The following is an 18145-nucleotide window of genomic DNA, read 5'->3' on the forward strand; positions in this document are numbered from 1 at the left end:
GCTGAAATAGAGATTAAATCTTTGCTGGCAGAGAAGCTTCTGAGCACAGGATTTCATGCAAGCAGAGACCTGAGGGATCATAGCCTAATACTCTCACTTTGTAGGAAGCTAAGACCCAAAGAGTTTAACTAAGGGGGCTGGGAAAGGATTCCCACAAGAGGAGGCAGCTGAGTAAAGCCTTGAAGGTCGTAGCAAGTTCCCGCAGGTTGGAGGGGGCAGAGCCCGAATTCAAATCACAGCCCTCAGACTTTAATACCAGAGTTCCTTCAACTCTTCTGCCCCTGATGGATGAACCCCAAAGAGAGCCAATCCCCCTGTGCTCCGGAGTCCCTCTAAAACACTGGGTTCTCCCCCTCATGCAGCCTGCTTCCTCTGGGCCTTTAGTCTCCTGGTATCCATTAGTCTGCCCCGTCACCAGTGTCTGCATTTTGTAACAATAGCCTTAGCAAGTGGCAAAATGCTGACAAGGATCTCCGAGGAACGGTTTTCTCAGGTGCTCACATCTCCCTCCTTGTTGTGGTGCTCTGTCCACCCTGGCTTCCCCCAGCCCCGTGGCTTGGTGCCCTCAAGAGTGAATAGAGGGGAAGTATTCCTAACTAAATGGATCCTATTTAGTTTTCCTTTCCTTTACTCAAACACTATAAATTAAACACAGGAGAATGGGTTACAAAAAGCTGAGCTGCATAATTGTGGGATGAGATGGTAAATTTTCTGGGATGGGTGAGGGAAATAAATTTTAAAATTCTATTCCAGTCATGGGATTATTAGGGTCATAGGATTTTGAATTGGAAGGGACAATGCAGACTGTCTACTCCCCTCTCATCTGAGACCCAGAGGGGAAGAAGAGATCTGGGATGAGAACCTGGGGTCCCACCTACTGGTCAGGCTTGTCCTCATCCAGTGAACTGGCCCTTGTCTCCTCTAGCATTCAGTGCTTTGCTTTCAGATCCTATGTCAGTCAGGGTGGGGAAAGAACTCCATATTCATAGTCAAACGAAGTGAATTCAAATCCTGGCTGAGCCACGTAGAAGATATGGCCTTGTACAGGTCACCTTTCTCTGGGCCTGAGGGACCTGGCTAGAAGTTCTTTTGAGATCTCTTCCAGTTCTAAATCCTAACTCCTATAATCTATAAACTCATACTTTTGTTCTGATTTATAAACATGAAAGTCAGAGGCAGCTTGGCACTCTCAGATTTTAAATGTCAGCGAGGGTGTGGAGCCCACATGGCAGCTCCTGTTTTAGGACTAGCCACAGAAAACAGTGGTCACAGAATGGCCAATTCTGAGCCCTCCTCCAGACCTTTTGGACAACCACAGCATTCCTGCCACTTGGTCCCCGTCACAGAGAACCTCAGGACAGGGTCTGGCCTAGTGGTATGGAGGACACTGGACTTAGGGTTCTTTTTCCTCCAGATGCTCTTATGGCTATGGAGCCTCATTCTTTGCATGGCAAGTGTAAGTACAGGTGTTCTCTCACCTGAGCTTCAACACCAGAGCTGAATCTGGCTTGACAGATAAACCAGAGGCCTTAGCTGTCACTAATGGCAACTTAGGAATCCCTCACATCTCTTTAGTGTTTTTTAGTTTACAAAGGACTTTTATATATGATATATCAAATGACCCTGTCAATGCTCTGTGAAGTAGACTGGGTAATAATCTCTTCCCTTTTTCAGTACAGAAATGGAGGCTCACAGAGATAAAATAATTTACCCAAAGCCACATAGCTATTTGGTGACCAAGCCAAAATTAAAATCCCATCTTTCTGACTTCCAAATCCAGGGCTTTTCCCATTAACTTTGACATATGCCAAATTAAAATAAAAAACAACATATTTCCCACCAAACCCTCAGGATGTCACAAAATACAGAATGTGGTACTCGTTAACTTTACCAAGCCAGGAAGGATTGGGGCCAGCCACATGTGTCTGCCATCACTGGTGTCATTCACTTGGTCAATGAGCTTGTCTGGAGTTCGGACATCTCCACATACTCCCTCTAGGGTATTCACACTGTCTGGGAAAGCAGCAATGTCTGAGGTGAACTTTTAAGCTGTAATAACCCAAACGAAGTGCTCAGCACACCATTTTCTAATCTATATCTGCCAACCTACATCAAAATGATGGGAGAACTCAGGGGAGTGTGGGGCCAAAGTACCACACAGGCAGGAGCTGCTGCCTGTTAGTCCTGGTAGCTGCTGAAGTGACAGCCAAATTAGGGATGTTCAAGAGAAAATGAGAGTGCATGAAGGCAGAAAGGAACAAGAGCACAGGGGGTAGGACAGGCTAGTCTTAAGAAGAATAAAATAGAGGAGAATGGCCAAAAGGTTGACTGATAAATCTGAGCTTCCCAGAACTGTTAAAGATGAGGGAAGAAAAACGACCGTTAAATGAGAAAGGGAAATTTAGAAGTGTGGGGGTTTGGGGAAAGTGGAGGGGGAAGTTGGGAGAGGAATCTGGAAGAGAATGAAAGGTGGAAACTGACAGTAATCACCTAGGCAGAAAAGTGGCCTGACAGTTCTGGTAACCTGAAACTGCTTCCCTAGTCACAGGAAGAGAATGATGGGAGGGATGCCTCAGGCGCTAATGGGCCTTTCTCTAGCAACAGCATCACAATTTGGGGGGGCAGATGGAGACTGAGAATTGGGTATTTCATGGTGGTCCCATATTTGGGCATGAAATTGTAGCCAATTCCATAAAGCAGCTCTGAACCAGGTAGTAGGGGGTAGTTCTAATCAGGGAGGCTGCCCACAGAGAAATATGACCTGATGCATATTTAATGAGGTGGCAGTTTTTAAAATAAAACTTGACCATGACATATAATTGACTTAATCCCTCCCAATCTTCTATATCCCTTCAGTATGGGAGGACGGGTCATTCTGAACAATAAAGGATACTATTTTCCGTCAAAGGAATTCTTTCTCCATGTTCATCATATAGCTCCAGTCCATTCAGACCGATGTAATATGGATCTCCCCAGCTGGTGAGAAGCTGAAACTGGAAGATGACTGCAGTAGACTATTAAGGACCATTAATTTAATTTTTTGAACAATAAACAGTAAGGGATGGACAAATTTCCTTGTTCACTTAAAATTGTAGATCAGTAAGAAAAAAAGGTATTTTCTCACATATTTTATAGCTGTGGCTGTTCAAGAGAGACAGAGAGAAATTATGGGAAAGAAATTGGATCTTCAGTCAGAAGATCTCAAGTCTTATTCATCCAGATACTGATAGGCAAATGGATCTGTAATCCAACTGAATATGGCCATTCCCTTCCAAGGTGCCTCCTATTGCTATTTGCCATCTTCTCATCCTCAGTGACTTGTTCAGGATCTCCAAGAAATTCTCCAGTACTGGGCAGGGAATGGGCACATCTGCCATGCTGAGAATATTCTTAGACACCTCCTAACGTCTTAAAAGATACTAGTAAAGCACCTGGTCTGTGTCTCTCCCTTATTCTTGCTGAAGGAGTTGCTTTTCCTTTCTATTATATACCTTTCTCTGATAACATCTTTTACCCTGAACTTCCTTCAGAATTCATTGTGCATTGCAGCCTACTTAACCCTGTCATATGCTTCTCTGGTGCTTTCTGGGCAATATTCATTTTTAATCTGACACTTACTAGATGAGCTAATTTCTTTATTTGTAAAGTGGAGACAGTAATATCTGTACTACCTTACCTCAATTACTCAACAATCAAGAACTTAGTAAGCACCTACTATGTGCCAGAAACTCTGCCAGATGCTGAAGATGCAATAAACAAGGCAGGATAAATACAACTTGTCTGTGGACAGAAGTGCCAGTCCTGATTTGGTAACTGATCCACTGTGTGACCTCATGGTTTCAGTTTCCTTACCTGTAAATTGGAGAAAACAACTGCTCCTCATTTTGGCATATTTAGAAGTGAGCCATTATCTAGATGGGTCACAGCACAATCACTGTCAGGATGAATCCTTCCAAATAACCGAGAATTGTGAAGCGCAGATAAAGGGAAGACAGGGAAGGACTTTATTCACTCCTGCTTCTCACCCACTCCTTGCTTGGTGCAGAAGAAGGCCACAGAGTGGGGATAGAGATGGGGATAGATCATGTGACAGAATACTATCCCTCCAATGGAGAAGAAGCTCTTAGAGATGACCCTTTCATTAATCCCACTCTTACCTATTTCAGTGGGCCCTCCTGACCAGCCCCAACACAGTCCTGTTCAGTTTCTTTTATGAATCACTGTCAGAAATCAAGGTATTATGATATCCAGTCCGTATGATTTTTTTCTAGAAAACTCTTTGTGTAATCAGATGAATTATATGCTGTAAAATTTTTAATTAATAGAAGATTAATAATTCTTCTTGATAAAATGAAAGTTTCCTGAAGGCACGAATTGTTCTGGTTTTAGCCTTATATTTTCAATGTATAGCACAGTGCTTTCCATGTAGTAGGTGCATAATAAATGCTGGGTTATGTTGAATAAAAGTCTTTAATTCCTTAAGGAACTACTATGGATGTAGCAGTAACCCCTTTATACCTTAACAGTTTTTATTAACTGCTTGGCTCAAAATATTCATTAATTAAGGCCAATTTCCTGGTAATGAACATCTCTGAAGCTGACTGGATGGGTCCTCGAGCTAGATATACAGTGTATCTCTGGGCCTGTACTGAAAGTTTTCTGTCTGGGGGGGCTTGTCAGAGCTCGTATTTCAGGAGTATGGCTCTCAAGAATCCACACTAGCTCCACAGCGTACTGAGGCACCAGGGGAAGATTTCAGTGGAGAAATCATAATGATAATAGTAATAATTTTCAACTTTATAACATGTTTTTCTCATAATAGCCCTCCTCTCCCTTCCTCTCTCTCTCTCTCTCTGAGTCTCTCTTTCTCTCTCTCTCTCTTTGTCTGTTTCTCTAAGTAGATAACTATCAAAATTTGACTCAATTTTCTTTGATGCGATAGCTTAGTAGAGAAGGATACAGCCACATGGCATTAATGGGGCTTCATAGTCCATGCTGGCTTGTTCTGTATTCTTTAAATCAGTCCGGCTAAAATATAAAACAGTGAAATAAGGGTTATTATTATGGTGTGTTAGAATAATCAGCATCAGGACAAAGTTGAAACTGCCTACAGTCACCTCTATCATTATTTTGCAATTCCATTTCCATTAACTCATCAGTAACTGTCCAGTACATGGTCCTTACCTTAATATGCAGAAACCTTCAGTCTTATCGCAGCTGAGTCTTATTCCAGATCACTTATTGGCTTATATGTTGTGTTTTCAGTATGTGAATTTTACCCATCAACAATCCAATAAAGGAACAGCCCACAATTTCATTTAGGTTGATTTTATTATGAATACCCACCTACTAGGTGTTTAAATGAGCAAACTGTTATTACTCTGCTCCTCATTGTCTATACTCTTTTCCTACATGCATTTTCCTACATGAAACCCTTCACTCCAGCCAAACTAGGCTATTCATTCACCAAAGGATCCTAGAATTTCCTACGTCAAACCCTTTAATCAAACTCTTTCATCTGTCTGGAATGGATGAAAGGAATGAATAGAAGGGTACATTCTCTTTCCTTTAAGAAATTCTCCTTGATAATGTCAAATACAAGTGTTAGATAGAGGTCTGCTCTGAACTTCAACAGTACTAAAAGAAACAGAGATAGAATTTAAAGCAACTTCATTTCTCCTCTTAGTGGAATATTGATTTGCCAAATATTTTCAAGTACTTGACTCTGAGCACTAATCAACAAATAAATATGTGGGAATGTACATTCTTATGGTGTCTGCTATGGAAATCTAGCCAATCTTCTGGATGGTCTCTCTAAGCAGGAAGGGAAATTAAATACTTAAAAATGTAAGATTTCAGCTAGAGAGAATTTCTAGGAAAGAGAAAGGCCCAGCTAAGCTTTCAGAAATAGCAAAGTAAGACATATGTAAAATCCTTTAAGTTGTTAATCACAAAGCAACATATAAAGTAACATAATTCTCAATCATATATATGAAGTATTGAAAATATGAACCTCTCCTTTTACCTCCGTGATGGTCTTGCTGCTGACTGGGGCTGTAAATAGTCAACGAAGAGAATTTCTTGAGCAAAATCGAAGTGACAGTGACCTGGCCCTTTGCGGACGAGGAAGCCTGATGGCGGAGAGACATGCTGACCATCCAGGAGCACATGCACAACTTTGGCCTAGTAAGACAATCCATTGTTTCAGAAAATTCACGCCCATATTCATGTTTATATTTACACCACTGTTCACAGAATCACAAATATAGAATGTTTTCATAAAATCCTTCATCTTACTTGGATTTATTCCTGTTTTTATCATATAATGGAGACTTCACTTTAAGTCTAAATTGCCCCTTAAGGGTCATCCTCATGGATCAGTAATGCAATATTTAATTGTTGACATTTCCTGGAAGATCAAAAGCTGGCTTTGGAGGAAGAAGACCTGTGTTTGAATTGTGCTATGTCTCTGACATCTCTGGCCACTAAATGACTAAAGACAATGAAGAGGAAATTAGAGCAATAATTAGGAGTTACTTTGCCCAACTTTATGCCAATAAATTCGATAACCTAAGCGAAATGTATGAATACCTACAAAAATATAGATTGTCCAGATTAACAGAGGAGGAAGTAAATTACTTAAATAGTCCCATTTTAGAAAAAGAAATAGACCAAGCTATTAAACAACTCCCTAAGAAAAAAGCCCCAGGACCAGATGGATTTACATGTGAATTCTACCAAACATTTAAAGAATAAATAGCTCCAATCCTATATAAATTATTTGAACAAAAAAAAATGGAATGAAGGAGTCCAATAAAATTCCTTTTATGACACAGACATGGTACTGATACCTAAACCAGGTAGGACAAAAACAGAGAAAAAAAAAATTATAGACTAATCTCCCTAATGAATATTGATACAAAAACCTTAAAATATTAGCAAAGAGATTACAGAAAATCATCCCCAGGATAATATACCATGACCAAGTAGGATTTATACCAGGAATGCAGGGTTGGTTCAATATTAGGTAAACTATTAGCATAATTGACTATATCAATAGCCAAATTAACAAAAACCATATAATCTTCTCAATAGATGCAGAAAAAACATTTGATAAAATCCAATTCCTATTCCTATTAAAAAACACTAGAGGGTATAGGAATAAATGGACTTTTCCTTCAAATAGTCAGGAGCATCTATTTAAAACCATCAGTAAGTATCTATAATGGGGATAAACTGGAACCATTCCCAATAAGATCAGAAATGAAACAATGTTGCCCACTATCACCATTAGTATTCAATATTGTATTAGCAATGCTAACTTCGGCAATAAGAGAATGAAAAAGAGATTAAAGGAATTAGAGTAGGTAATAAGGTAACCAAATTATCACTCTTTGCAGATGATATAATGGTATATTTAGAGAATCCCAGAGAATCTATTAAAAAGCTATTAGAAATAATCTACAACTTTAGCAAAGTTGCAAGATACAAAATAAATCCACATAAATCGTCTGCATTTTTATACATCACTAACAAAATCCAATAAATAGCAAGAGATACAAAGAGAAATTCCATTTAAAATAGCTGTTGATATTAAAAATATTTGGGAATCTATCTGCCAAAGGAAAGTCAGGAACTATATGGGAAAAACTACAAAACACTTTCCATACAAATAAAGTCACTCTAAACAATTGGAAAAATATTAACTGCTCTTAGATAGGTTGAGCGAATATAATAAAGATGACAATACTACCTAAACTAATCTATTTAGTGCTATACCAATCAGACTCCCAAGAAACTATTTTACTGACCTAGTAAAAATAACAACAAAATTCATCTGGCAGAACAAAAGGTTAAGAATTTCAAAGGAACTAATGAAAAAAAAAATCAAATGACGATGGCCTAGCTGTAGCTGATCTAAACTATATTATAAAGCAGCAGTCATCAAAACCATTTGGTACTGGCTAAGAAATAGACTAGTTGACCAGTGGATTAGGTTAAGTTCAGGACAAAATAGTCAATAACTATAGCAATCGAGTGTTTGACAAACCCAAAGACCCCAGCTTTTGGGATAAGAATTCAGTGTTTGGCAAAAACTACTGGGAAAATTGGAAATTAGAATGGCAAAAATGAGGCACTGACCCACATTTAACACCGTACACCAAGATAAGGTCAAAATGGGTTCATGGTCTAGGCATAAAGAATGAGATTATAAATAAATTAGAAGAACATAGGATAGTTTTCCTCTCAGACCTGTGGAAGAGGAAGGAATTTGTGACCAAAGAAGAACTAGAGATCATTATTGATCACAAAATAGAAAATTTTGATTATATCAAATTGAAAAGATTTTGTACAAACAAAACTAATGCAGACAAGATTAGAAGGGAAGCCATGAATTGGGAAAATGGTTTTACATTCAAAAGTTCTGATAAAGGCCTCATTTCCAAAATTATAGATATTGATAAGAAATTGATAAGAAATCAAGCCATTCTCCAATCAATAAATGGCCAAAGGATATGAACAGACAATTTTCAGATGAAGAAATTGAAACTATTTCTAGTCATATGAAGAGGTGCTCCAAATCACTATTGATCAGAGAAATGCAAATTAAGACAACTCTGAGATACCACTACATACCTGTCAGATTGGCTAAGATGATAGGAAAAGATAATGGCGAATGTTGGAGGGGATGTAGGAAAACTGGGACACTGATACATTGTTGGTAGAATTGTGAATGAATCCAACCATTCTGTAGAGCAGTTTGGAACTGTGCTCAAAAAGTTATCAAACTGTGCATACCCTTTGATCCAGCAGTGTTTCTACTGGGATTATATCCCAAGGAGATCTTAAAGATGGTAAAGGGACCCACATGTGTAAAAATGTTTGTGGCAGCCCTTTTTGTAGTGGCTAAAAACTTGAAACTGAATGGATGCCCATCAATTGGAGAATGGCTGAATAAATTGTGGTATATGAATGTTATGGGATATTATTGTTCTGTAAGAAATAACCAACAGGATGATTTCAGAAAAGCCTGGAGAGACTTACAGGAACTGATGCTAAATGAAATAAGCAGAACCAGGAGGTCATTATATACGACAACAACAAAATTATATGATGATCAATTCTGATGGATGTGGCTCTCTTCAACAATGAGATGATTCAACCAGTTCCACTTGTTCAGAGATGAAGAGAGCCATCTACACCCAAAGAGAGGACCATGGGAGTTGAGTGTGGACCACAACATAGCATTTTCACTCTTTCTGTTATTGTTTGCTTGCATTTATGTTTTCCTTCTAAGGTTTTTTTCTTTCTATCTAGATCCGATTTTTCTTGTGCAGCAAGATAATTGTATAAATATGTATACATATATTGGACTTAACGTATACTTTAACATATTTAACATGTATTAGACTGCCTGTCAAGTAGGGGAGGGGGTGGGGGAAAAGAGGGGAAAAGTTGGAACAGAAGGTTTTGCAAGGGTCAATGTTGAAAAATTACCCATGCATATGTTTTGTAAATAAAAAGCTATAATAACAAATAAATAAATAGATAGACAGATAGATAGATAATAGGGTACCACATCTGTAGATGAAAGTCTACTGGTAGATCATTAAAATCAGAATGGAAGAGTTCCAAAATGCCTGTCATCACTTACAATGACAATGTCTTCTCTTCAGTGCCCTCCCAATCATCTTTTTTTCACTTTTTTCAGGAACTTCCCTTCCCCACCTTCCTTGTAAACTGATTCTTATTCACCTGGGATATCAAGACTTTGGAAAAATGAAAAGCAAACCCTTCTCTCCAAAGATATCTTATTAGCCTTATTTCTAATTCTTTGAGGTCATTTGCCATCTACACTATATTTTCCCAGCCTCCTTTATGTCACTTCCCATATATTACTAAAATTTGAATATCACAAGAAACTTGAACAAAACAGGGACAAGAAGGAAAAATGACAGTGGCAACTTTTTGCATCCTACTGTAATAATTATATCTTCATTCTCCTCCAGTTGCCTCAAAACTCCTTTGTTGACAGGACTACCTTCCAAACAATGCTATTCTCTATACAATGCTATTCTTATACTGGAGCTCATCAAGCACTTTACTCACAAACTCCCATTCAAAGTGACCAAATGCTTATGGCACTAGGCATAAACATACTTTATAAGACCCTCCTCAGTATTTGGTTGCAATATATATCCAACCATATTTCTCAGTACTTTCTAAGGAAAACCCTTCTATCAGCAGTCTCATTACTGTCCCCTACATATAGAATGCTCTTTCTTGCCTTCTTGCTTTTTCTCACATTGCCCTCTATAACCACCATTTAGGCCCATCTGAAATGCTAGTTCTTTTATGAAGCCCTTCCTAATTACTTTATAAAACATTTCTCCCCTAAAAATCCAGGTAAAGAGGACTTCCTAAAACCTTTTCAAAGCTTTAAGTTGAAAGAAAGGGAAAAGGGAGAAAACTGAATATTCATATATGTTTACACATATACACACACATTCATGGAGATATTTCTATATAGAGAGATATATCCATGCATCTACATATAAGTCTGTATACCTATATCCACATAGACAGATATAACTAGAAAGATGTCTACAAATATAAATATAATTATATATACATTGATATCTACATATCAGATGGTGTATTTGGCAAACAGATCTTATTAAGCCTGGAACGGGAGCATGTTATAGTACTAATAGGGGACTACTATTACCTGCATATCTTCAGCTGTTCTGTTTCTGTCAAAAGCAAAATTGCCTGACTTGCCTCAATGACAATTTCATCTTTTAAAAGTAAAGAGGCCAATGAAGGGGGTTTATATTAAGGATCTGATTCTCATCAAGAAAGAACTGATTGCTGGGCAGATATGATGGGAAGCTTTCAGGAAAATGACTATTTCATTTAAAACTTTGTGATGCAGAAGGTGAGAGAAATCAGGCATAGTCTGTCATACAGTACAGATTTCAGGATAACAGATTTCAAAGTGTTCAGGAAAAGAAGAGGTGAAATCCCATATATTAAAATTCTATAGGCAAAATCAATTTAGAAAGATGGGAAGTTTTTGAGAATCTAGTTCTGAAGCTACAAGGAGAAAACAGATTCTAAGATGAAAAAAAAAGAAAGATGTCTAAAGAGAATGATATGATGCAGGGGGAACTCATCAGCCAACTTAAATTTTTAAAAATCATTTGCCAAAAATAGAAGCATGGGTTAGTTACAGAGCACAAATGCAAAAGCATTGTATGGTCCCAGAAGTATAGTGTCAGAAGTGCTGAAGTTTTCAATAACTCAATAGCAAGGGAAGCTACAAACAATAAAATAGTTTTTAAAAGTTAGGGGAAAAGGAAAGGATGAAAGAAAGGATAGAACTACTTTTTGAAGTTAATAGGACAATGGTATTGGATAATGAAAAGCTTGAAAATTTGCTTACTTTTTATCATGTTTCTATTTTCTTAGTCAAAGTTGGTCTTGGGACTGAAAATGTTATAAAAAAAAAAACCAGCTAACAGGTAGAGATACCCAACATTAGAAAGGCAATAGTAAGAGAAAAGTAAGAGAAAAGAGAAAAGAAACATAAGAAATACCATGGAATTGGAAAAAGAAAAGCAAATGCATCAAAAAGAAAAGAGTTTACTCCAAAAGGAAAGAGGATAGAGTTTGCAAACTTTGCCAATGAACTTAATTCTTAGTCTTAAAAAATTCTAACATTAATATGTTATAAGGGATACTTAGTGAACATTTAGAAAAGGAAATTAGTGACTATAGAGAACAAGTACTTGACATCAAGAAAGGCCATTCCAGATAACCTCAATTCCTTTCTGACTTGTAGATCAAAATAATACTATGAATAGAGTTTACTTAGATTTTAGCAAAGCATTTCAAGTTTCTCTTGAGGAATTGATGGAAATATGTGGGTTAGGCAAGTGGTGTCAAATTCAAATAAAAATAGGAGCCACTAATGCAGACATGAGGATCCTTGTGGATCATATATCATCTTAGTTTTAAAATGTACCATTGTACCTATGATTTATTGTATTTTTGTTACTTTTATTAAATATTTTCCAATTTCATTTTAATCTAGTTCTGGCCCTATTCAGACTTGGGAGTGTTATGGATTATAAGTGACCAGCCTACATGCTTGCTACCTCTAAATTAGAAAATCATAAAGCAAAACAAATTCAAAATAAGTTCAATAGCTAGATCAAAGAGTAGTCAGTAATGGTTCAATGTCACTTTGGAAAGAGATCTTTACTGGAATGTTTCAAGCATCATTGCTTGGTGTTATGCTGTTTACCATTTTTACTTATTTGGAAAAAGACATATATGGTGTACATCATTTGCCAGTGACAGAAAGTTGGCAGGAATAGCTAAGCCACTGGATAAAAGAATCAGAATCCAAAAAGTTCTGATGCTTTAGAACAGAGGTTCTTCAGAGTGTGTGTGTTTGTGTGGCCCATGTGTGCATATATGTGTGTGTGTGTGTGTGTGTGTGTGTGTTTTGTGGTCATCTTAGAAATTTGGTAAAACTTACCCACACCCTTCTTAAAATGATGTTTCAAGATATATAGATAATAAAATATACAAGGTCACAAAGGAACTCATATCCTACAACACTGGGCAACATCCATTAAAGGGATATTTAATAGGGTTACAACTGTTAAGTCTTACACTTGAGTATAAAAATAAAAATCAACTTTACAACTACAAGATGAAGGATAGATACATTGCTCGAAAGCATTTTGCCTGACAAAAATTTGGGGGTTTTGGTGGATTATAGTTCAATTTGAATCATATATAGCTGATAAATTGCCTACATATTGAATGATATATAGCCAAACAGTCAGTAAAATCTTAGGCTACATTATGAAGAGCATAATGTCTAAAACCAGGTAGGTGATAATCCCACTGACCACATCTAGACTTCTGTCTTAGGTTCTGAGCATCACACTTTAGGAAATCTATTAAGAACTAAAGGGAGGACAGTGAAAGATGAACAGGATAGTAAAAGACCTTGAAATCTTGACACATGATAGTTAATTGAAAAAGTTGGGATGTTTGAACTAAAGAAGAGAAAACTTATGGAAACATGCCAACTGTTTTCAGATGCATAGAGGCAATTTAGACTTGGTAGAAAGACTTCCTAATTAGAATTATCTAAAAGTAAAATAGGAAGCTTTGAATTCTTTCTCACTCAAAGGGTTTATACAAAGGTGGTATGATTACTTTTCAAGGATTGTACACAATAAATTCTTGGTGAGGTTCAGGTTGGGCTAGATGGTTTCTAAACTGCTTTCCAAAATAAAGATTCTGTGTTTCTGAGAAGAGGATGATGACGCCATCATGGTATTTTGGCCTATTCTTTATGACTTGGGTGACTCTCCCTGGACTAGGAGTTAGAGCTTTCTTGAAACCCAGAGGGAAAAAGCTGAATGAACAAAGATAAGTTGACAAACGTTTGTGAGGGTAGTTATAAGATCACCATCTAGAGTGGCAGAAAAATGGCTGTATGGGAGGCATAGTGGCCATTTCTTCATTCCCTACCTGACCACTTCATTGAGGAGATTGTGTGAGTGAGGACTATATTGCAGGGACTAGCAGTGTACTCTAGTCAATCAATCTTGTACCATTCTTTTCTTTTCTCAGAGATTCTACTAGAAAAGCAGGGAATGGCTTATAAGAATTTAGAATATCAAGGCAGAAGGGTTCTTTATGACCACATTTTACATGTAAGAAATAGTGTATCTTAGAGGGAATGTATTAGAGACAATGTTTTCAAGATCTGTAACAACTTTTTCACAGGCTCACATTCATAGTTCTTTTACTGCTTAACAGATTATTTGAATAGTCACAATGTTAATCTTGAAGTCCTATAACTTCTTCTTAAGTTCTTCCTAAAATAAATTGCTTTTAGCCCCAACACACTAGGTCAAAGCTAAACAATACTATTATTTTAATATGAATCTGCTCTAAGAGATCAGAATGTTTTCTCTTGTGTTACACTCTCCCATTTCAAATGGCAGAAGGCAAAAGAGTCAAGTAACCAGAGATCAGTAGAAACACAACACTATCAAACAGAGGTAACTGCACTGTGCTGTGAGTCCTGGGGGGAAATGGGTACAAAGGTTCTCTGAATCTATTTGGAGAGAGCTCTTTAATACATATTTGCTGCTTGCAAAGAAAAAAACAGCAAGTTATTCTCTCTGCCATAAAATTAGGCATTTGAAAGTTCTAGACGATTTATGCTGCTCTTCTAAAGCTGCTTTGGTCATTTATCAAAGCGCTATTTCCACGACAGACGATTGAACATTTCTGCTGGCTAGACTGCTTTTTTTTTTTTTTTTTTTTTTTTGGCTTACCCCTCGATAGGTGTCCTCAGGAGATTTATTATAGTTCCAAAAACGCAGCCCCACAATGTTTTCAGCTTTATCAAAATAGATTGTGATCAGGTGATCCTCCCCAGGAGAGAAGGGGATCAGCCACATATGCTCATCTTCCACTGTGATGTTAGTCCCATCTATTAACCTGCAAATATATAAAAACAATTCCATTAGCTTTTCCCTGACAGGTAGGGTTGTGTGTGTGTTTGTGTTTGTGTGTGTGTGTGTGTGTGTGTGTGTGTGTGTGTGTGTGTGTGTGTGTGTGTGTGTTTATTCTGCAATGGGAAAGAAATGGAGACACTCCAGGATCAAAGGCATTCCATGGGAGAGAAATCATAGAAATACATCACCAAAGTAACTCATCTCCTAACTATGGGCCATAAGTCAATTGATGCTTTGAATCTGGGATCATTAGGAAGGTACAATTGACATAAATCTCTTCTTTTCTATAATGCAAGGGGCTTGGAAAGGGGAGAAGGTTCATGCTTCATCTGGAAGGCCTTAAAGTAGCAATTTAGATAATGGCAACTTTTTGGCTTAATGATGAGTACAACAAGGTAATGGCTCTGTATGGTCACCCTGACAATCACTGTCATTTTTAAGCAATTGTACATTTTTTCCTTTATCAAGACTCCTGGTGGTGACTCTGAGTAAGCTAAATCAAGAAAAAAACTAGGCAAAAAAGTCCCTGATTGGTTAGTATCAAGTACAATGCCACAGTTTTATGGAAGCCCTAGGATCTATAGAGCTAGAAGGTACTTCAGAGATCATCATATGATAGATGAGGACTCTGAAGTTCAGAGAAGAGAAATAATTTCCTAAGGTGACATAGCCAGTAAGTAGCAGAATCAGGATTCCATGCTTTCTGACTTCAAGTCCAATACTCTTCCTACTGCAATAGATTCTGCTCATTTGACAGAATGTACATCTGTAGTTACTCTTTTGCTTCTTTAGAAATGAACTGGGACACATGGATAGTCTTCTTGCCGCTGGCATTTTAAAAATCTTATCCACTTAAGGATCCATGGAAACCTTATACTCGTTGGTGGTTGAAATGGAACGTCTAAATCAGCAACAAATAATCAGCCTGGTTAAAAATTAGGGCCCCAGGTGAAGTTGATGCTAGATTCCGGGTACAATGACAACAGATAGTAGGGACAACAGTTAGGACATCTTACAGGTAAGACTTCTAGTAGCACCCACCCTACTGCTGTCATACTGGGCTCTGATGTGATTTTGGCCTGGAGGGTATAATGTGTCTTCCCAGATCATTATGACCTCTTTTAAGATCTAATTTTTTTTTCTTGGAAGGCATCAATAGACTTATTTAGCTTAGGAAATCTTATCTTTTAATGGAAATTATGCTCCTACTGACCTTCACTGAGGTCAAGACAAAAGTCAAGGAAGAGGCAGTCTTCACTGCTTGTGATGGGGAGTGGGACACTTTGAATTCAGATCTACTATTTTGTTCACTCATCATATGAACAGCAAACTCTGCTCAGCCAGAAATTGCCGTGCATGAGATACTTACTTATCTAAGGTCCTGGAATCATCAGTGTATTCAGGAAGGTCATTTAAATCACTGGGTGAGGCAGACATCTTATCCAACGTAATTGGCAAAGACTGACCATCTTTTCCTACCACTTCAAGTCCTGTCAGCCCTAGGTAATGCATGTCACCCCAAGAGGCTGTGAAATTAAGCTGAAGGCCTTAAACACAAATAAAAATTGCCAGTTAGTAACCTGAGGCCCTGATAGAAATGTCCTTAAAATGAAAATAGGCAGATTAATGATTTGCAAACTCTACATCCTACTAATTCCTGGACACAAAATCAAGTGCATGCTTATTAAACACCTGACTAGACATAGCACTACAATAGGTGGTATATATAATTAACTCAACATGTCAGACCTCAGAAAGTTTAGCATCTGAGCTACGGCAATATAGATACTGATTCACCCAGAGTCAAGTGAGCAAGGAGAGATCTAGCTTTTTTGACACCATTTAGAACATTATTTCTCTGGTGCTGGCAATATTTCAGGAGAGTCATTAACTTGCCCAACATGATCTGATTAGATACATCACAAACCAAGACACTTTCCCTAATATCTGGACTTCATCTGACTCTCCTTTAAGGTTGCTGGTTAGAACACTCTATCCTGGTTACATTACTCTTCTATCTACGGAATATGTGCCATTTCCTTACCTGTAAAATGAGAATGATAAACTTGTGCTACCTACCTCACAGGGAAGTTCTGAAGGTTATATAAGGAAATGGATATGAAGTGTATTGCAACTATAAATTGTGGTATTTACAATTAAGTATATCATACTCAAGTGCATTGTACATTTGTACAACTATTAACAATAGCCATAAAATTGTGAGAATAATCAAGAGAATTTTAGAGATGGAAATTCAATTAAAATGTGTATTAAATGCTTACTATATATAACACAGGCACTGTGTTATATATTGGGGATACCAAGACAAAAACAAAGTAGAACTTGTTCTGAAAAAGTTTATATTCTACTATGCAATTACAATATGCACTCAAATAAGTAACTACAAGGCAGGGAGTAACCCAAAGTAAGGTAAAGGAGAAATTCGTCAAAGTGGTAGAGGAATATCTAAGGCAGAAAAGTACTAACAGATGGGGTGGGAGACAGGTCTGGGAAGGCTTCACAGAAGAGGTAAAATTTGATTAAGAACCTTTATCTAGTTTAATCTCCTTGGCTATGGTATAGATTTAGAGGGATTTAGAGATTGGAAAAATCTTGATTATGGTCACCAATTTTGGGGAAATCTCTTTACCATGTCCCAGTTTATTTTTTACCAAATTTGGGCTCCATTCTCCTGCACAATTACTGTTATTCTTGGGCTCTCACAGCCTTCATGTTGCCAAAGAATCATAAATAAACATGATGGTTTCACAAACTCATTTGAAGAGAATCAGGTTTTTCTCCTATTTTATTACAGGAGATTACAAAATAGGATTTCTGACCTGCCCATGCTCACCATCATAATCATTTTTCCCTCCACTGGCAAAATGCTCCTCAGTTTCACATCTAGGAAACTGAAAGTTATTACTCTCTTTTTCTTTTAATATCTAAGTTCCATATTGACTTTACCCTAATGTATCAATTAGTATTTATTTTAATTGAGATTCATTTTATTATTTCTTGTCCTTATTTCAAATCTCTTTGGTCCTTTTCTACACTTCATCATCACTGGTATTTGCAAAACTTTCAAAATCACTATCATCTGCATATTAGCAAGTCTTAGGTATCCTCTTTCAAAATATTAATAGGTCAGATCATTTTTTAAATTCCTAACACCAACCCCCATATCACCTTATTAAACTACTCTCTCCAATAGAGCAAGACAATAAAGGCGATTCAGAACATAGGAAGCACAATAGATGTGGAAAGTCCAAGAGACTGCAATTGATCTGAAGAAATTAAAGTTAAACCATCTTCAGGACCCAGGTAAGAGATGCTGTGTAGAAAATCCTAATGAGCTGTTTCTTGTTTCTGCCAAGAAAAGTATCAGATACAGATTAGTTATGAGAAGAGAAAGGGGGGAGATAAGATTTAAGTTAGACACTAGGGTAAAAGTTCCAAAATGTAAGAGTTTCAGCCCATTGAAAAGAAATAACTCAGAGATTGTAAGCCAATTGGCAAGAATTATAGTGAAGAGAATAGATAAGAGAGAGAGGACATAATAGATTTGATGGGGTTTTGTTCAAGGAAGA

General features: G+C 37.4%; 1 protein-coding gene across 6 annotated transcripts in view; it reads right to left on the bottom strand.

The window, feature by feature from the left end:
- Nucleotides 1-18145, bottom strand: part of KATNIP (katanin interacting protein) — a 252434-nt gene that overhangs the window by 12823 nt on the left and 221466 nt on the right. For all 6 annotated transcript variants that reach the window (XM_074282774.1, XM_074282775.1, XM_074282778.1 and 3 more), the window contains 6 exons: nucleotides 15925-16102; nucleotides 14373-14538; nucleotides 6026-6183; nucleotides 4961-5028; nucleotides 2894-3004; nucleotides 1892-2031 (listed from right to left, as the gene is read on the bottom strand). In XM_074282774.1, coding sequence (XP_074138875.1) covers nucleotides 1892-2031; nucleotides 2894-3004; nucleotides 4961-5028; nucleotides 6026-6183; nucleotides 14373-14538; nucleotides 15925-16102 — 821 coding nt within the window. The remainder of the gene's footprint in view (nucleotides 1-1891; nucleotides 2032-2893; nucleotides 3005-4960; nucleotides 5029-6025; nucleotides 6184-14372; nucleotides 14539-15924; nucleotides 16103-18145) is intronic.

This window comes from Sminthopsis crassicaudata, chromosome 1, assembly GCF_048593235.1.
Source record: "Sminthopsis crassicaudata isolate SCR6 chromosome 1, ASM4859323v1, whole genome shotgun sequence".
In the NCBI taxonomy this organism is placed as follows: Eukaryota; Metazoa; Chordata; class Mammalia; order Dasyuromorphia; family Dasyuridae; genus Sminthopsis; species Sminthopsis crassicaudata.